The sequence below is a fragment of the Gambusia affinis genome, linkage group LG02, assembly GCF_019740435.1.
Source record: "Gambusia affinis linkage group LG02, SWU_Gaff_1.0, whole genome shotgun sequence".
Classification (NCBI taxonomy): domain Eukaryota; kingdom Metazoa; phylum Chordata; class Actinopteri; order Cyprinodontiformes; family Poeciliidae; genus Gambusia; species Gambusia affinis.
This window is the reverse complement of record NC_057869.1, coordinates 16,682,196-16,697,997: the sequence shown is the minus strand read 5'-3', so window position 1 is coordinate 16,697,997 and position 15,802 is coordinate 16,682,196. Positions and strand designations below refer to the sequence as shown.

At 41.1% G+C, this 15,802-nt stretch overlaps 1 protein-coding gene across 9 annotated transcripts in view; it reads right to left on the bottom strand.

The window, feature by feature from the left end:
- mical2a (microtubule associated monooxygenase, calponin and LIM domain containing 2a) overlaps positions 1-15,802 on the bottom strand; it is a 36,001-nt gene that overhangs the window by 6,970 nt on the left and 13,229 nt on the right. For 6 of the 9 annotated variants that reach the window (XM_044099676.1, XM_044099668.1, XM_044099650.1 and 3 more), the window contains exons 3-16: positions 10,898-11,105; positions 10,192-10,308; positions 9,105-9,206; positions 7,124-7,279; positions 6,141-6,241; positions 5,423-5,680; positions 4,586-4,701; positions 4,360-4,486; positions 4,196-4,286; positions 3,627-3,774; positions 1,669-1,868; positions 1,194-1,300; positions 337-405; positions 114-248 (exon numbers count right to left, since the gene is read on the bottom strand). In XM_044099676.1, the coding sequence (XP_043955611.1) occupies positions 114-248; positions 337-405; positions 1,194-1,300; positions 1,669-1,868; positions 3,627-3,774; positions 4,196-4,286; positions 4,360-4,486; positions 4,586-4,701; positions 5,423-5,680; positions 6,141-6,241; positions 7,124-7,279; positions 9,105-9,206; positions 10,192-10,308; positions 10,898-11,105 (1,935 nt within the window). The remainder of the gene's footprint in view (positions 1-113; positions 249-336; positions 406-1,193; positions 1,301-1,668; positions 1,869-3,626; positions 3,775-4,195; positions 4,287-4,359; positions 4,487-4,585; positions 4,702-5,422; positions 5,681-6,140; positions 6,242-7,123; positions 7,280-9,104; positions 9,207-10,191; positions 10,309-10,897; positions 11,106-15,802) is intronic. The other 3 variants (XM_044099684.1, XM_044099659.1, XM_044099708.1) reach the window with 1 other exon arrangement.

Sequence of the window (15,802 nt, the reverse complement as noted above, 5' to 3'; positions counted from 1 at the left end):
CAGATGTTCAGATTCCCTAGAATGACTTTTAAAACTATGTATGCTTGAATACTTAAATTAGCCACACAACAGCAAAAACATTGGACCACATCAGACATGTTGTGGTGCTTTACCTGTGTTTTTTGAAACGTGTAGTTGTTCTTGTTTTCAAACTTGGCCTGTAGCTGCGAAGCCATTGAGCGAACTTTGTTTTCTTTGGGCTCCCGTTCGTGTTGGACTGATGAGCCATTACTACGCATGTTAGTGGCCTGAAGAAGAGCAGAAAAAAACACTCAGAAATACAGTAAAATAACAAAGTGCATGTGCACACATACACCAAGCATTGTGTTAACAAACCTCATCCAGATAGAAGAATCTCCGCCTCCTTTTGTAAATAGAGTCTGTACCGTCCGACTTCTTCTCATCCTGAAAACGGAGCACAACGGAGAAGAAATGACACCCTTCTGCAGTGCCTCATTCACAAAGCAAAAAGCACTGAGCAAACACACCAGATGCTTTTTAATGTGCATGAACACATTTAAGACACAGTAATTATTCACCCCCTCTTTTGTTTCACCAAAACAAAACAAATCTGTACAGCACTAAATTGTGATTTGTTGCTGGAGTAAAAAATATGCAGTCTTTTAACAGCACTTGCACTTGTTATGTTTTGTAATTATAAGGTTCGTACATAATGAACCTTATAATTATGAAGGTTCATTTTAGGATTTTACAATATCTAAAATGTTCCTGGCAAGGAGGAATTGCCTGAATTATTTCAACCAGTGGCATCTACTTATCTCTCATCTCTTCTTTGTAACGTACAAAGCGGTTTTCTCTTCTGCGTTGAAATTACAATCAACTGCTTCAAAGTAAATATATGGCATTAACTTATTTGAGAATTGGTTGTTATTGGTCTGAAAGCAATTTATAAAAATATATGTCAATGCTTCCCTCAGATGAATCCACAATATCTCATTTAAATGTGAGCAGAAACCAACTATTGGCTTCGCCGCATGCAGTTTGAGATGCAGAACGACCTTTCAGAGGGTTTTCTTCTTTAGTGGATCAACCAACAAGTGTCAAACAGGCACAACTGATAAGTTTAAATGCCACTGAACCACTGAATAAAACAAATCAATATGTATTACAAAAAGTAGAAATTAGCATAACTAAAGTTATTTTTAGTACAGCAGATTAAACATCTCTGTTACCTTTGGTACTCGCTTCCTTGTCAGTGCAAGATTGAGATCATTATTATTAGCTTTGACTTCCTCTGAGGGATATTCTTCATTGTTTTCATCCACTCTTCTGGAATCTGCTGTGTAGCAAGAAACACAGGGAAGTAGAGTAAATTAGAAAAGCTTTCCCTTTACAAAGCACACTGAATTTAGAAATAGGACGAGAGCCAGTATTTGTGTAGAGAAATGTTTTACTTTAAAGAGCGCTTTTGTTGAAACATGCATGCAATCAAGAATCACAGAGTACTTGACTGCCTAGTTTCACTGCACAATGACATTCTTCTCAAGCCACTACACCTTAAAAGGGCAGAACTGCAGAACATTAAACTATTAAAAGTCTGTAAAATGTATTTTCTTTTTCAAATGAAGAAACTAGGGAACAGAAACAAAGAAAAGAGTGAAAAGAATGTAAACTTCAGGGCATTCTAACTAAAACAGAACCACGTACCCGACGGAGGCAGAGGAGTCCCACGGAAAAGCTCGTAGAACTTCGACAGGTAAGCAGTCATCCTGGTTTTGTCCAGCTCCTCACCAGCGCTCAGGTCCAATGCAGAAGTGAACGGGCGAATCCCAAATTCCCGATCGCTGATGTCGAAAGCTTGCTGGAGGTTTGCAGTGTGATCTTCCTCATTTAAAGAGTCAAAGTCTCTGATAACAACAAGGAGAAACAATAAATTAAGCTAAAATACTTGATGACACAGAAACAGAACATTTAGACAGTTTAACTTTTGCCAAAATATGCTTTGAGTTTTAGAAATCTTCCTGCTACTCTTGGTTCCTCTTTGGCCCTCAGTCCTTTCAGTGACCCATTTACCTATGACCTAAATATCCATTTGTCCATCCAGGAATAACCAGACAGGAATTTGGCAGCAAGAAATAGAGACTCTTTGAAGGAATTATTTGCTGGCAAATCCTTCATTTCTGCACGTCAGGTGACCACCGCTGAGTGAGGGTTGGATAACGTTAACATGGGGAGTCAGTGCGAGCACAATGGCTTTGTTTAACACAGAAGCACATTTTTACTTAAACCTACAGTCTTATGAGAAGTTTAAAGCTGCAAAAAATGACCAGTGACAGAAACAAAAAAAGAGACTCTGATGTGTTTTGTGCAAATATGGTGTGTAGACGGCAGGCGGAGAAATGCAAAGAAGCGAGCAGTAACCTAGCAGCAACACACACAAACATGAGTCTTTTTCTTTTCAGTGTGGACCTGCTCCCCTCCCTGCCGTCTGTGCTGCTGACAGGTCTGCAGATAGGCGAACAAAAATGGGACGAATGCCAGAAGTTCTTGGAAATTTATAGGTCCACCAAAAACTGCAACTGCCAAGGAATGAAGGCAATAATTAAAGAGTCACATGGATATATTTAGGTTTGTAAATGCACTACAGTCACACCGGTACAGTTTTTTTGGGGGGTTTTGTTATAAAGGAGCTGATTTTCCCCTCAGTTCCAGAATTAGACTCAGAAAGGGGGTTGTTAAAATAGCAGAAAAAGCTCTTAACATGTAGGTTTTTTGCTTTGTTCTAATTTTTTAAAATACAAAACTAAGGAAAACTTTCATCTGAGAAAAACATAAACCTTCATACTGTACAGGCCAAGAGTTTGGAAGCAAAATTAAATGAGCGGAAAAAAGATCACATAATTTGCAAGCTTTGCAACAAATGAAACCTCAAAGATAATCAGCTATTTGTTGATTTTCTTTGCGACCTTCTCTGGCAACAACATACCACAGACTGTGATTTGTTTTGTACTTTAGCATGTAGACTGTGATTCTTCTGAATCCTCTGAACCCTAAAATTAAACACTTATTTTCTAATGTTAGCACTCGTTCAGCAATGGTTCAGTAATAACAGTATATTTCTAGAATAAATTGAAAAGAACTAAGGCAGAACCACGAGGGCTACAGGAATGGTCTGATCATGCAGCAGAATTTAGAGCTGCACAATATTATCAAAATCTGCATTTTGCAACATGATATTGTATGATTTTCTTACTCTTCTTTGACCCTTTTATTTTATCATAATTCCTACACAATTGTCAGTGCTGTGTATTTACATCTCTGGGTATTAAACTCTAATCAATTACACTGATAACATACAAATAAAAAAATAATGCCCCTTCCAAACCAACTATTTCTACCAATCAAGTATAAGGATATTAGAAAATCTTGCAATGGCACTAATTTGATTAACATTTGAATATTAGAAGCAATAAATTCCAATTTCCTCACTTTGGTTTGAAAGCCTTTCTCATGATACTTCCAATGAAATTTAACATGCTTAGCTTTATCATCTGAGTAAACAAAAGGTGTGGTTAGATTATTGCTTGCCTGCTTTTCAAACTGTGCAATACGAATTTATGAGTGGTGTAAAGTCTAAAACCGCAGCCGAAGCTGGTGCCACGTACATCAGCTGGGGTTTAAATCTGTGAATGAGGGCACACAGGGCGATGCCACTTCTCCAAGACGACGCCAAGTCTGTGATGGAGACATTCCTGTAGCCCTCGGTCTGTTTCTGGCACCAGGAAAGGAGCCGCGATGGCCGGATCTCAGACTCTGTAGAAGAAACATCAAAAAAGGAAAAAAAAGAACTTGTTAGAGAGAGACAGATCCTAAAATTACGTAATACCAGGGTAAAAGGAACAAAGTGCTTTTAAATAAGGAAGTGAATCCTGAGGTGAGTGTGTGTCGGAAGCTGATTGTTTATGAAGTTTGAAGAAGGTGTTGTTCATCTTCTGAAACTTATTGTAATGTGTGTTTGTCTGCCTTTTGTAAGTAATTACTCCTTAGACTAAAGTTTATGCATATTATTGTGTAACTATGTTTAAATAGGAGCAAAACAAAGACAGAGAAATGATCTCAACATTCCTAATAGAATCCCTCTAGAGGAGAGTAAATCCTATCAGTAAAATCACCGCCCTGAATAACAGTGAGGTGAGTCAGCAGCTGCCAGTTTGTTGACTCCTCTTACACCTACCTCGTCTGTAGAGATTGACGGGCCGTCGTATGGTAGCAGCACGCTCCAGGGAGCAGGAATTCAGCTCTCCAGTGACGTACAGGTGACGCACCTAAAATAAAAGACATATCATAGTAAAAGTATGTCCATGTTTGGAGAGTTAAGGTTGAAGAAAATGAGCTTACTTGGTGAGGTCTAACGCATGAGGAGTTGAGGTTGGGGTATCGAGTTGAAGGGTCGATAGTGTACTGGTCAAAGTTTTTGGCAATGTTTTCAGGAGTCGTTTGTGGTAGAAGTCGATAAATACTCTCCCTAAATTATACATAGAAAGTAATGTATTCATAAAGCAAAGGTGAACTTGGATATAGTGAAAAACACCATGAGAAATTTTCAGACAGACTGTGCATGTACCTTTCAGCCAGAACTTCCAGAACCGTCCGGCCTTCAGCCCAGCTCTTTACCATCCAGGCCGTATCAAACGCAGCCAGGAAACCTCTGGCACAACCAGTTCCCATTGGCCAGAAGGGCTGCGACAAAGCAAATGCATAAATACTATATAAAGACATTACAAAACAACTTTCCAACTTGTTCATTCAGTGACATTTTGACATTTCTAAGAAGTAGTAGAGAAGTAGGAGGGCTTGATTTAGAGTATCGAAATATGCAAAACAAAAATGCTCTGGACGCATGACTGGGTGTTACTTGTTAATGATGTTTCAAGAGGATAAATCATATTTGATGACCACACAAAAAAATGATGGATTATGATACCATTGATATGGGAAAAAAAGGATAAGAGTAAAATCTTATTTTTACGTTTTCAAGCTTGTCTGAATTTTAAAAATGTTCTTTTACTTCTCCAGTAGTTGCTGTGTTTTGCTTCACATACCATAGATCTGACTTCACACAGTAGATATCTCAGACATTGTTTAATAACCATTGCGTGTAAAAGCAGACAGACTTCCTGTACGTGATCCCGCAGGCAACTGTAACATCTGAAAAGCGGCACAAAAAACTACATGTATCTGCTGGCAACAATAAGGTTAACTGAGGTAAAAAAAATTAAGTAACCCACTCACAGGGGGGGCATATAAAAGACCCCACCCTCTATTTTTAGAGACATCACCCCAGTTTATCTGGCAGAGATAATTTCAGACTCAAGTACTTATAATTTAATGCATTTCTCAAGCTCTCAGCATCTGAAGTCAGCCTATTGTGCTGCGTCTGGTCTGCCTTGGCCTCCCTTACCTCCAGCAGACTGTCACCAACTAGAGCCACCAGCAGCTGGTGTCCGGATCTCTCCCTGACCAGAGCGGCATTCTCAGACGCATACATGCTTGTGAAGTCAAACATGGCCACATCTGGCTGCCCGCAGTGATTCATGGCGTAATCGAGAGTGGGAAGTTGATAGTTGGTGCCAAAGTCAGCAGCTTCTCGGGCGTAGCTCAGAAGGGCTTCCTGGTTGACATTTTCGCTGCTCAGCAGCATCTGAGTGTCCATGTAATCCTGTTTAAATGGAAATGAACAAGAGAAGAATCCAGAAAAGGAAGTCTTAACTTTGTGTCAGACACAAGGTTTCCACATTCAAAGTGTACCATGGTTTCAAAAGGCTACAGTTTCAAAACCACTAACATGATTTTTTTACACCTTTTGGGTAAGTTAGACACTTTTCACAGGCATGCCAAAGTCAGTGCAGTTGTTCCCCATGTGGACCACAGGTGATAACAACTCTCCTCTCCCTGTGTTTACTGAGAGCTATCAGTGAAGGAGGGGGAAACCACCCAGACTTTTGTCTTGTTAAAGAAAAGCGGTTTGCTCTTTGCAAATTCAGCCAGAACACGCGACAAGCACGGCTCTGCTACTGAAGGAGCTCCACAGAACAGTTTTTCTGGTTCTGTTTTTACGATGCTTGAAAACAAATACAACGCCATCAAAATGAATATAGAAGAAAACACGGTTTACTTACATTGAGGACAACTTTTTTGTCCAGCAGACTCTGTTTCTTTGCCGTCATGACAAAGTAATGTGTGTTATCTTTGTAATAGACGATGTTCTCCAGATCAATGCCTGCAGAGAAATAACAGCGTCTTATCGCTCTTACAGTTCACAAAAAAAAATCCCTTTTGAAGGATAATTGTTATCATATGATTGGATAGACTCATCAGTCAAAGATGTTCATTCAAAGTTCTCAAATCTCTATTTTATTTTTGTTGGGGTTTTTTAATTATTATTATTATTTTCCATTTACAGAATCCCATACATTTCTAATAAACCACAAAACTAGCTAAAAATAAACCTACACTACTGATCAACCCAGTTTGGACCAGGTGTTTAATTTGTGCTAAACAGTATTTAATCAATCAAGTTTATTTGTAAAGCACATTCAGAAACAAGGCAGTTCAGAGTGCTTTACATTATAAAACACAATAAGAAGTCATAAAGACAACCTAGAGTCAACAACTGAGAAACCAGAGACAAACGTTACATTTTGACAACTGCTGCCATTATCAAGATCAAGTCCATCCATCCATCCATTTTCTTTACACCCATCTTCCCTAATGGGGTCGGGAGGGTTGCTGGTTCCTCTCCAGCTGCGTTCCGAGCGAGAGGCAGGGTTCACCCTGGACAGGTCGCCAGTCTGTCGCAGGGCAACACAAAGACATACAACCATGCACACACACACTCACACCTAGGGAGAATTTAGAGAGCCCAATTAACCTGACAGTCATGTTTTTGGACTGTGGGAGGAAGCCGGAGAACCCGGAGAGAACCCACGCATGCACAGGGAGAACATGCAAACTCCATGCAGAAAGATCCCCGGCCGGGAATCGAACCCAGGACCTTCTTGCTGCAAGGCAACAGCTCTACCAACTGCGCCACTGTGCAGCCCTCCAAGATCAAGTCATGATGTCAATTTAATCTGTAAATTTCATATTCTGTCTTTCCTACCTGTCTCTTCTTTGAGGTCAAGAAAGAACTTCTGGTTGAAAATGAAGGCCACTCCGCTGATCTCCTCTACTTTCGCCTCCGCAGTTGTGTTCCTGTTGATAAAGTTGGCTGTGATGGCGATTGCCAGTTTACCTCTGAACTCTTTCCTTTTGAAACCTGGTAAAAAACAAAAAACAAAACACACACACACACATAGAGGCAGAGAGAGTTAACTGGGAATGCTCGTTGTCCCAGAAAAAAATTAGGGCTATTAAGTCATCTGTTTAAACCAAAAGCAATCGAACCTCAAACCATAATGACAGGGCATTTATTTTTGGAGAAGGACGTTAGTAAAGGAACAGAGGTCATATTCTGTAAGAAGCACGTGGAGTTAAGTGAAAGTAACTTCCGTGTAGTAAATAATATTATTGCCCAAAATAAACAAAAGTATTTAAATAAGAGCCTTTTTATTGTTTTACAACAACTTAAAAGACTAACTGCTTACAACAAGAATATGGGACACTAACCAAAGTTAGAGACTTATGCAAGTCTGTGCTGCATTGTCCCCAAAGTGTCATTTGACTGTGCTTTCCCAAAGGCAGCAGCACTGAACAAGTATGATTGCACTTAACTGTGTTACCATAAGCAGGCCACAAAAGCAGCACACAAGCAAGCAGTCTGCAATAAGTAATTTCCCCTCTGGGTTCTTCATGATTACAAAATGAGCTAAACATTTTATTCTGGCTCAAAAAGTCCTTTTAAGGAATAAGCATTTGATCCGAATTGGTTGTTCGATGACAGCATTTTTAGAGAAAAACTGAAAACAGCAGAGAGTTGGAGCTGCTCCATCGTGAATGGATCAGCTTTGGTTCTACTTATATTTAGCAATCCCCAGCAGGAGAGATAGATGACTTCATCCAGGCGCAAATGAGAGCAAGAGTTTAATCTTAGGCAAGAAAAAATACACAATAGCATGTTAAAGTCTTGAATAATCCCTCATTGTTTTCTGTTTTGTCTCCAAGGAGACAGATTTTCTTGTAATCTTTTTGAAGAGCTCCAAGTCAATATCAATAAATGATATTTGAAGCTCTTACAGGGGCTTTTATTTGACTTTTTCCACTCATTTTATGTCCAGAACAAACAGATCTGTGGAGGAATGTTTGTTTTTATTGTAAGTTAAACCACTTTGCTCATTTCCCCCCGTTTTTCTGAAAATATGACGTTGAGATGTTTGTTTACTGCAGACATTTCTACGCTGTCTTCCAATTGAAACTTTATTTATTTATTCAAGCATAAACATGTGCCATGTTCAGGAACAAGAAATGGAAAGAGTTCAAATGTTAGACAGCAAAATGTAATTAAAAAAAAGTCTTTAAACATCTGTATAACATACAGAATGTGTATTTATAGAGTTAAATTATGTGCAAAGAAGTGCATCCTGCATATTTAGTTACATTATGACTATTAAAACTTCTTAAGGAGAAGATTTAATACTGAGATGAAGAGCTGTAATGAACTTTTGTTTCCTTTTTGCCTGCTTCAGTGTTTCAGATAATTAAAAAATGATAATATCAGACAGAATTTGTCTTTGTCTTTAACCTGAGTAAAAACAAATGCTGATTTCTTAATTTATGTCAAAAACATAAACTAAACCATCTGGCCATTTTCTAAAAGTAACTGACCCAGAGCGTCACAAAGCCCAAACCACAGAGAGAACCATTATATCAAAATGACTCCAAAAGTGCATCAATCACCCAGGAGGCAGAGATTGAGAACAGTAGTCACTGCAGGCCAGTACCAAAGTCCGACTTCTATAAAAATATTTACTTTTAATAATCTTCTCTGATGTAAATTGGACGATTCCTGCTTTGAAATTGTTTTTACCCTTTGTCAGCTATTTCAGTATTGGAGGATCTGGGAGTGGCACCTGTCATGTTTAAAAGTGCAGAACACAACCACAGCTACCCAAACTGTCCAGGCCTTTTGTTTCCCTGTGTCTCACCTTCCAGCGTGTTTCTCCGCCCATCGGCCCCCACCACCACATCAAACTCGAAGCCAGCCACCGGGTGATCTGCAGGTCGGATTGCGGCCCTCCACCCAATCGCTGAAAAGACAAAAAGCAACTGGGAGTGCTGGGTAAATCCATGCACATGTACACAGGTTTCAAATCAAATTAATACCCCCTTTGTGATGTGAAGAACACAAGGAACATCCCATTATCTGGACTGTTCTTGTTGGACGGCCCTTGTTGTTACTTTAAACCTATATTAAATTTGTCAAATCTGACATGACGGGAAACAAAAATTTAATAACCGTACAATCAGAGGCTTAAATGTGGATATACTGTTGCAAAATGTTGCAGCAGATGTGTTAGATGAGAACAGGTGTTGCTTGCCAGTTTGTTGTGAAATAGTTTGTGTGTGGAAAATACCGTCCACAGAGTCAAGGGCACGGCTAAGTCAGTCACAGTGGAGCAGGAGGGATAAGTCAGGCTCTAAATTTAGCCAGAGCTGGCGTTGTTATCACCACGTCGATATGAAAACTGAACTGACACCTCCTGACTTATCGTCCACTAAGTTGAAGGCTGGAGTGGGATGATGGGGGTCAAGTATCCACTGCGCTTTGCTCAAATGTTATGAAACCTGAAATGAGACTGTACATATTCTGTCTAAAAAATAAAATGGGTCACTGGTTAGTGTATTGCAGAGCGGTAGTATAAAGATCAGTTACAGGAAGATGATACGAATTACGTGACCTTTGCTGTTTTGATCTGCAAATTATGAAAACAAAACCTGTGCCAATGTTTGTGTCGTGTTCATTAGTGAGTGTCAAGGAAATAAAATACTCTCAGACGAGATGTTCCTTTCTGCTTAACCAGGTTAAATGTGCAGCAGTAGCAGCAAAGCAGGAATGTAAACAAAGATCCTGCAGGAAGCTAAATTCCACCTGTCTGAAAAAAAAAAGATAGACTTCTCAAATTGATCCTCCGAAAAGCTAGACATATTCCAGCTGCTTAGATTCCCCTCATTTCTCCACCATCTAAACCTCCTGTTTGAATACCACAGCCAAGTGGAGGTGAGATTGAGTACCTTCGTTTTGCTGATCTTCTGGAGGCTCCAGCAGCTTAATAAACTCCACATTGACGTGAAACTCCACAGCAACAATCAGAGCCACCTTCAGGAGGATGAGCTGCAACTGCTGAATGCCTGGCAGAGACAGACACACGTCCATGTTTTCATGTTTGCTTTTCATCAAACTGCTGAGAGCAAACTCTGCCTGTGTGTTGATATGTCTGGAACGCTGAGCAGCGCCTCCAAATAGGTGGAAAAAAAGGAGAGCGTGCCTCATTCAACAAGGTCAGTGAACTCATCCTTTTGGAGGGTTTAAGTAACAACAAGGATGGCTTTGCTTTTCAAATGTTTACCAAGCAGTTGAACTTGAGACATGGCAACCTTAATGCTTTTCAAGTATTTCTTTATGGGTTTTTTCAACATCTAAAGAAAGAAAATAACGTTTTCACAGCCATTTAAGGTTACAGAAAGGACGCTAGAAGTACATTGGCTCCAAATTTCAGGTTTTAGGGATTTGAAGTGAACGGGGGACCGGAAGGGGAAGATGGCCTCACATTAAAACAAATGATCTAATTATTGTTGTACTACTGTTTCTTTTATCATCTGTGAGGAAAATAAACTCCATATTTCATATTGTACAGTTTATCATGCAAGAAAACGGTTGATTCACAGGAGCGGAGTGATTTAAAAGGCCGGTTTTGTTCCAACGAAGTCTGATACTCACTGATGTGGTCGATGGCTCCGGCACAGAACTTTCCATAGAACTTTTTGGCCCCGAGGCTCCGCAGGTCATGGATGGTATAGGGCCAAAGATGGAGCACGTTGTGCCTTGAAAAGGAATCCCTCTTCTCCATCACCACCACCTTGGCACCCATCAAGGCAAGCTCGATGGCAGTCCGCAAGCCACACGGGCCTCCTCCGATGATGAGGCACTGAATGGAATGACACAATATGCTGGTTATTACAAACAAAGAGCACAGTTAAATGACCTACGTCAAGGTAATATCTTTGTCATAGAATCAACAGAAAGCTTGTTGAAACAAAGAAGGACATTACAATTGTTTATAATGAGCTCTGGAGCATCATGCAGCTCCATACATCATGAGAAGGAGTTGTACTTTACTGCTCCACTGCTGAGACGCTTTAAAGTGTCTCATTCAGGAACACTTAAGAAAGATTAACTCCGATAATCAGTCCAGTCTGCACAGGATTGCTCATGCATGTGTGATTGCATTATTGCTACAATGCCCAAAAAAAAAATAGTTTGCACATGCTCGGAGTGATATATTTATTAGTAAGCTCCCCAGAGACACATAATTCAGGTGTTATTCACAAAACAGCGTCACGGAAGAAAATGCATGAAGTCAGTTTGAGGTTTAGGTGTCTGTCTGAGCATGTGTGGTTGAAACATTACATCATCGTCCATAATGATAGATGAAAGAGGTGACGCATGTGTGTTGGCACAGTTCTCCTTTTTCTTTCCGTTTGAAGACATTACGAGGCTTTATGAAGAAAACTGTTCGGAGATGGGGTGCGTGATTATTTTGACATTTAAACCAGAGCGAAGCTTTCCTGCAATGCTCAGCAGTTTTCCGTCTCAAAGACTTCCACAGATTAAGACGGAATGTTTTTACTTTTCACTTGCCTTTCTTAGAAAGACTGTTATCCAACAGATAGACGCAGTAGATCGAAACTATGACTCCTGGCATCACATGTAGTTACAAAAATATTAATAAATATGACAAGAGGGTTTCACATGCATCAGTCCCATGAGACAATCTGCTCACCTGCTGCTCACTACAATAGCAAAACATGCTGAACAGTGAAACACTGGCAAAACAACCATAAAACCAACATAAACATGACAAAAAAACAACAAAAACATCTGTTTGTCCCATTGACAACTTCATAGATCAACTTGATACATTGCTCATTTTGTCCCATCCTATCACCACTTATTTTTTCTGTTTTTGTCTTTTAATTTTTTGCTGTTGCATTAAAATCAACACCATACTTCTCCACACAGGATAAGTATGGCGCATACTTCTCTTGCACCAACAATGAAAGGCTTTGTGTCTATCTGTGACCTGCTTCTCTCAGTCTTCGTCATAAGCTGCCTGAGGCCGTCAGATTTGAATCGCAGACGCAGGTGGTGTGCACACTGCCCTGACAAGTTTAAACTTACGGTTATTTCCCTGCGCAAAGCAGTGCTTAGTGCGCTGATGTGCAACCAGTGAACAGATGGGGAACAACATCATTTATAGACGCACGACAAAGGAACTTTCTCAAATCCACTTTCAAAGAGCGCCCATTGTTCTCCAAACTCGTGTCACTGTTTTGACTTCTCTATCAGCCATGAGCAGAAGTTTTTGTTGTTACGCTTTCCACTCACTCATCAGGGCTTTTTTTTTTTTTTCATGAACTCTGGTGCCACATCTGCTGAGTCAGGACACTGGTTTCCTCTCAGCTGTCTCCACCTGTGACCCCCCCCCCACCCCCCCTTCTCCACCCACCATGACCTCACCCCGATATTCATCAAACCCAGCCAGACAGCCTGTGAACAAACTGTCAGGTTGATCGCAGTGCATTGGGAGATGGACAGATCATGCATTGTCACCTGGCATTAGGCACAAGAGAGGAGTTTTGTTGCTAAATTATCCTAACAGCTGATAACAGCTGCGACAGCTGTGACACCTCTGGCGAAGATGGAAGCACTTCAAAACATGTCAGGTGTGTCTGAAGACACATAGAATAGCTGAGTGTCTAATAATAAAAAAAAATATTCAAGATTGTGTCACGTTTAGACACAATGAGTTTTATTGAAAGCAAGCTGCCTCCTAGAGATCTGATGAAGTGCACTGAGGCTGACTTGCAGCACGATTTATATGAAAAGGCAGATTTTGTTGTACACAGTAAAACTCAACGAGATGGATGCTCAGCCTCTGCTACCATCTGTGTTAGGCCGTAAAAATCGTGACATCACATCCTGTAAAAAAGACTCAGCAATGTGAAGAAAAAGCCCTGAGTGAAATCGCATATGCCACTGATGGAGAACAGAACTGGCAGAAAGATTGAAGGATTTGTCCACCCAGTATTTGAAGAAGAAGTTGCAAAAGGAGATAGCCGCCATTGTGAGCAGTAAAAACACTATGCACATGTAAGCAGATCATTAAAATCAAAAACATTTTGCTTTGATTTCAGAAAAAATTCTTTGTCAAGTCAGAAATACAAAATAAGAAACTCTAATGCACTTGTCTTTTTTTAAGTTGTTGCCTAAGATATTCTCAGCTTTAGAAGATAACTGAGCAGAATTTAAAACATTTTAATAATAACCACATCCCTGCTCCAAACGTTCAGGAAAAGCAAAAAGGTAGCCAAACAGAGTCTAACTGGGGCCAAATAATCAGAGTTGCTGAGTGATGCTGTCTCTTCCTCTGTGCAATAAAAATTGTGCTGAATCTGAGCACAGCTGACAGGTGAATACTAATCTGAGTTTCGACTTTCTCTCATCACCTTTTTTGTGCCTCCTCCCCCCACACCACCACAAATATCCTCTGTAGAAAAATGTATTCATTAAGAGGACAGACTTTTAATCTATCATCTTGTGAGTGTAAGATAGGAGGAAGCATGGAAAGGAAGGACAGGAAAGAAAGAAGGGTAGTAGGATGTAAGGAACAAAGATAAAGGACAGAATGAAGCAAGGGAGGAAGAAAGGAAATGTGAGAAAAATATGACACAAGAAATGATAAAAATGAAAGGAAGGAAGTAAGGAAGGACATAAAGTGGACAAGAAGAGAAAGAACAAAAATTACAAGAAACAAAAGTCATAAGGAAAGGTCCAATGTAGGACACCATGAAGGAAGCAGAGAGGTAAGAAAAAAAGAATAGACACTACAACGAAGGAAAAGGAATAAGAAAGGACACAAGGAAAAGAGGAAATGGAAAGAAAGACAAGAAAAATAAAGAAGGACAGAGTGAAGGAAAAAGAGAACGACATGGAAAAAAGGACAGAACACCTAGATAATTTTCTACATTACAGCACTTGGAAAATCCTGATTTCAAACTCCATACTATTCTAGAAGTATGGGAGCCATAAATAAAATATAAATCTACTGGGGTGCAAAAAGATTAAACCGTTGAGCCTGGGTTAGCTGTCCCACTTAACTTTAATAGGACATCAGAGTCACACTTATGTCCAGTAAAAACAAATCACGTGAGATGAAACAACAAAAAACACTTCCTAAATCCTAAAATTGTATAAAGCAAACTTTTAAGCTGGACCTTTCACCATTGTGTGGGTGTGTTTTAATATTTTTGGAAAGAGTCTCCTGCTCCATTTGACAATCTCAACTCTTCTAGGCTGTGGATAAATTAATAACTCTGCATTCCCTTCCTTGAAACAATGATCACCTTAAAAAGTAAAGCATGCATAATAAATAAACTTAACCACAACACATATAGTTGCTGAGCTGACTGACTTTCACACCAAAAATGTTGACAAGAAAATTAAATATCCTGATAAAAAATATTTCCGTCTGCATTTTTATCTTTATTGCACAGGTGTACGGAACAACACGGGAAATGTGAAACAGCAGATGAATAAAATTGTCAGGATCCATGTTTCTCTGTGTATTTATTTCTAGTTTTCTTGTGTGTCTGAGTCTCTGTGTTGTCCTGTCTCCCCGTGATTAGTTCCCAGGTGTGTCTCGTTCCCTGATTACCTCATGTGTATTTAATGTCACCTGTGTCTCCGTGTGTTTGTCGGATCCTCGTCACGTCACGTCTACGTTTGGTCACATGTCACTCCTCGTCGTCCTGTTCCCTTGTTGTATCCTGGTTTGTCATTAAATTCATTATTTTACATTCAATCCGGTCCATCAGCGTTTTTGCCTCACCTCCACCACCGCAAATCATGACAGTAGGATCCGACCACAACCGAGGTGAGGGCGCTCCCCTTTGGGGGCAGAAGAACCGCGAGGACTGGATCCAGCAGCAGTTGGAGTTGGCACAGAGGGATCTCTACAAGGATGTAGAGATCCTGCCTTCTCCGCTGTTGCTGGAGGAGATGGGTCTGAAGTCGGACTACGACTTGCAGAGAGAGGCTTTCCGGGGGACGAGACTGGCCTTGGCACCCCCCGGATTCGCTCCCGGCCGTTTTTCCCGCCTGGGAGCACAATCTCCGCAGCCAGCCCAGAGGAAGAGACGTGAGCCGCCGGTGGATCCGGCCCCTCGTTACCCTCTGCGGACACCAGGTCAACAGTTCGCCCGGAGAAAGCAGCGTGAGCCGCCGATGAACTCGGCCCCTCGTTGCTTCCCGGAACCACCACCTCCGCAGTCATTCCGGAGAAAGCGGCGTGAGCCGCCGATGAACTCGGCCCCTCGTCGCTTCCCGGATCAACCCCCTCCGCAGGCCACCCGGAGACAACGACGTGAGCCGCCGGTGGATCCGGCCCCTCGTCGCCCTCCGAACGCCACCTCCGCTGCGGTCGGCGCTTACGGCACTCCTCCGCTGCCCGGCCCGGCGCGCTTCCCGCAGCGGCGCCTCGCCGCTGCTCCCGGCAGCGCCGCGGCACTTCCTCCGCTACCGGCCCAGCGCGCCGCGGACTTCCTCCGCTACCGGCCCAGCGCT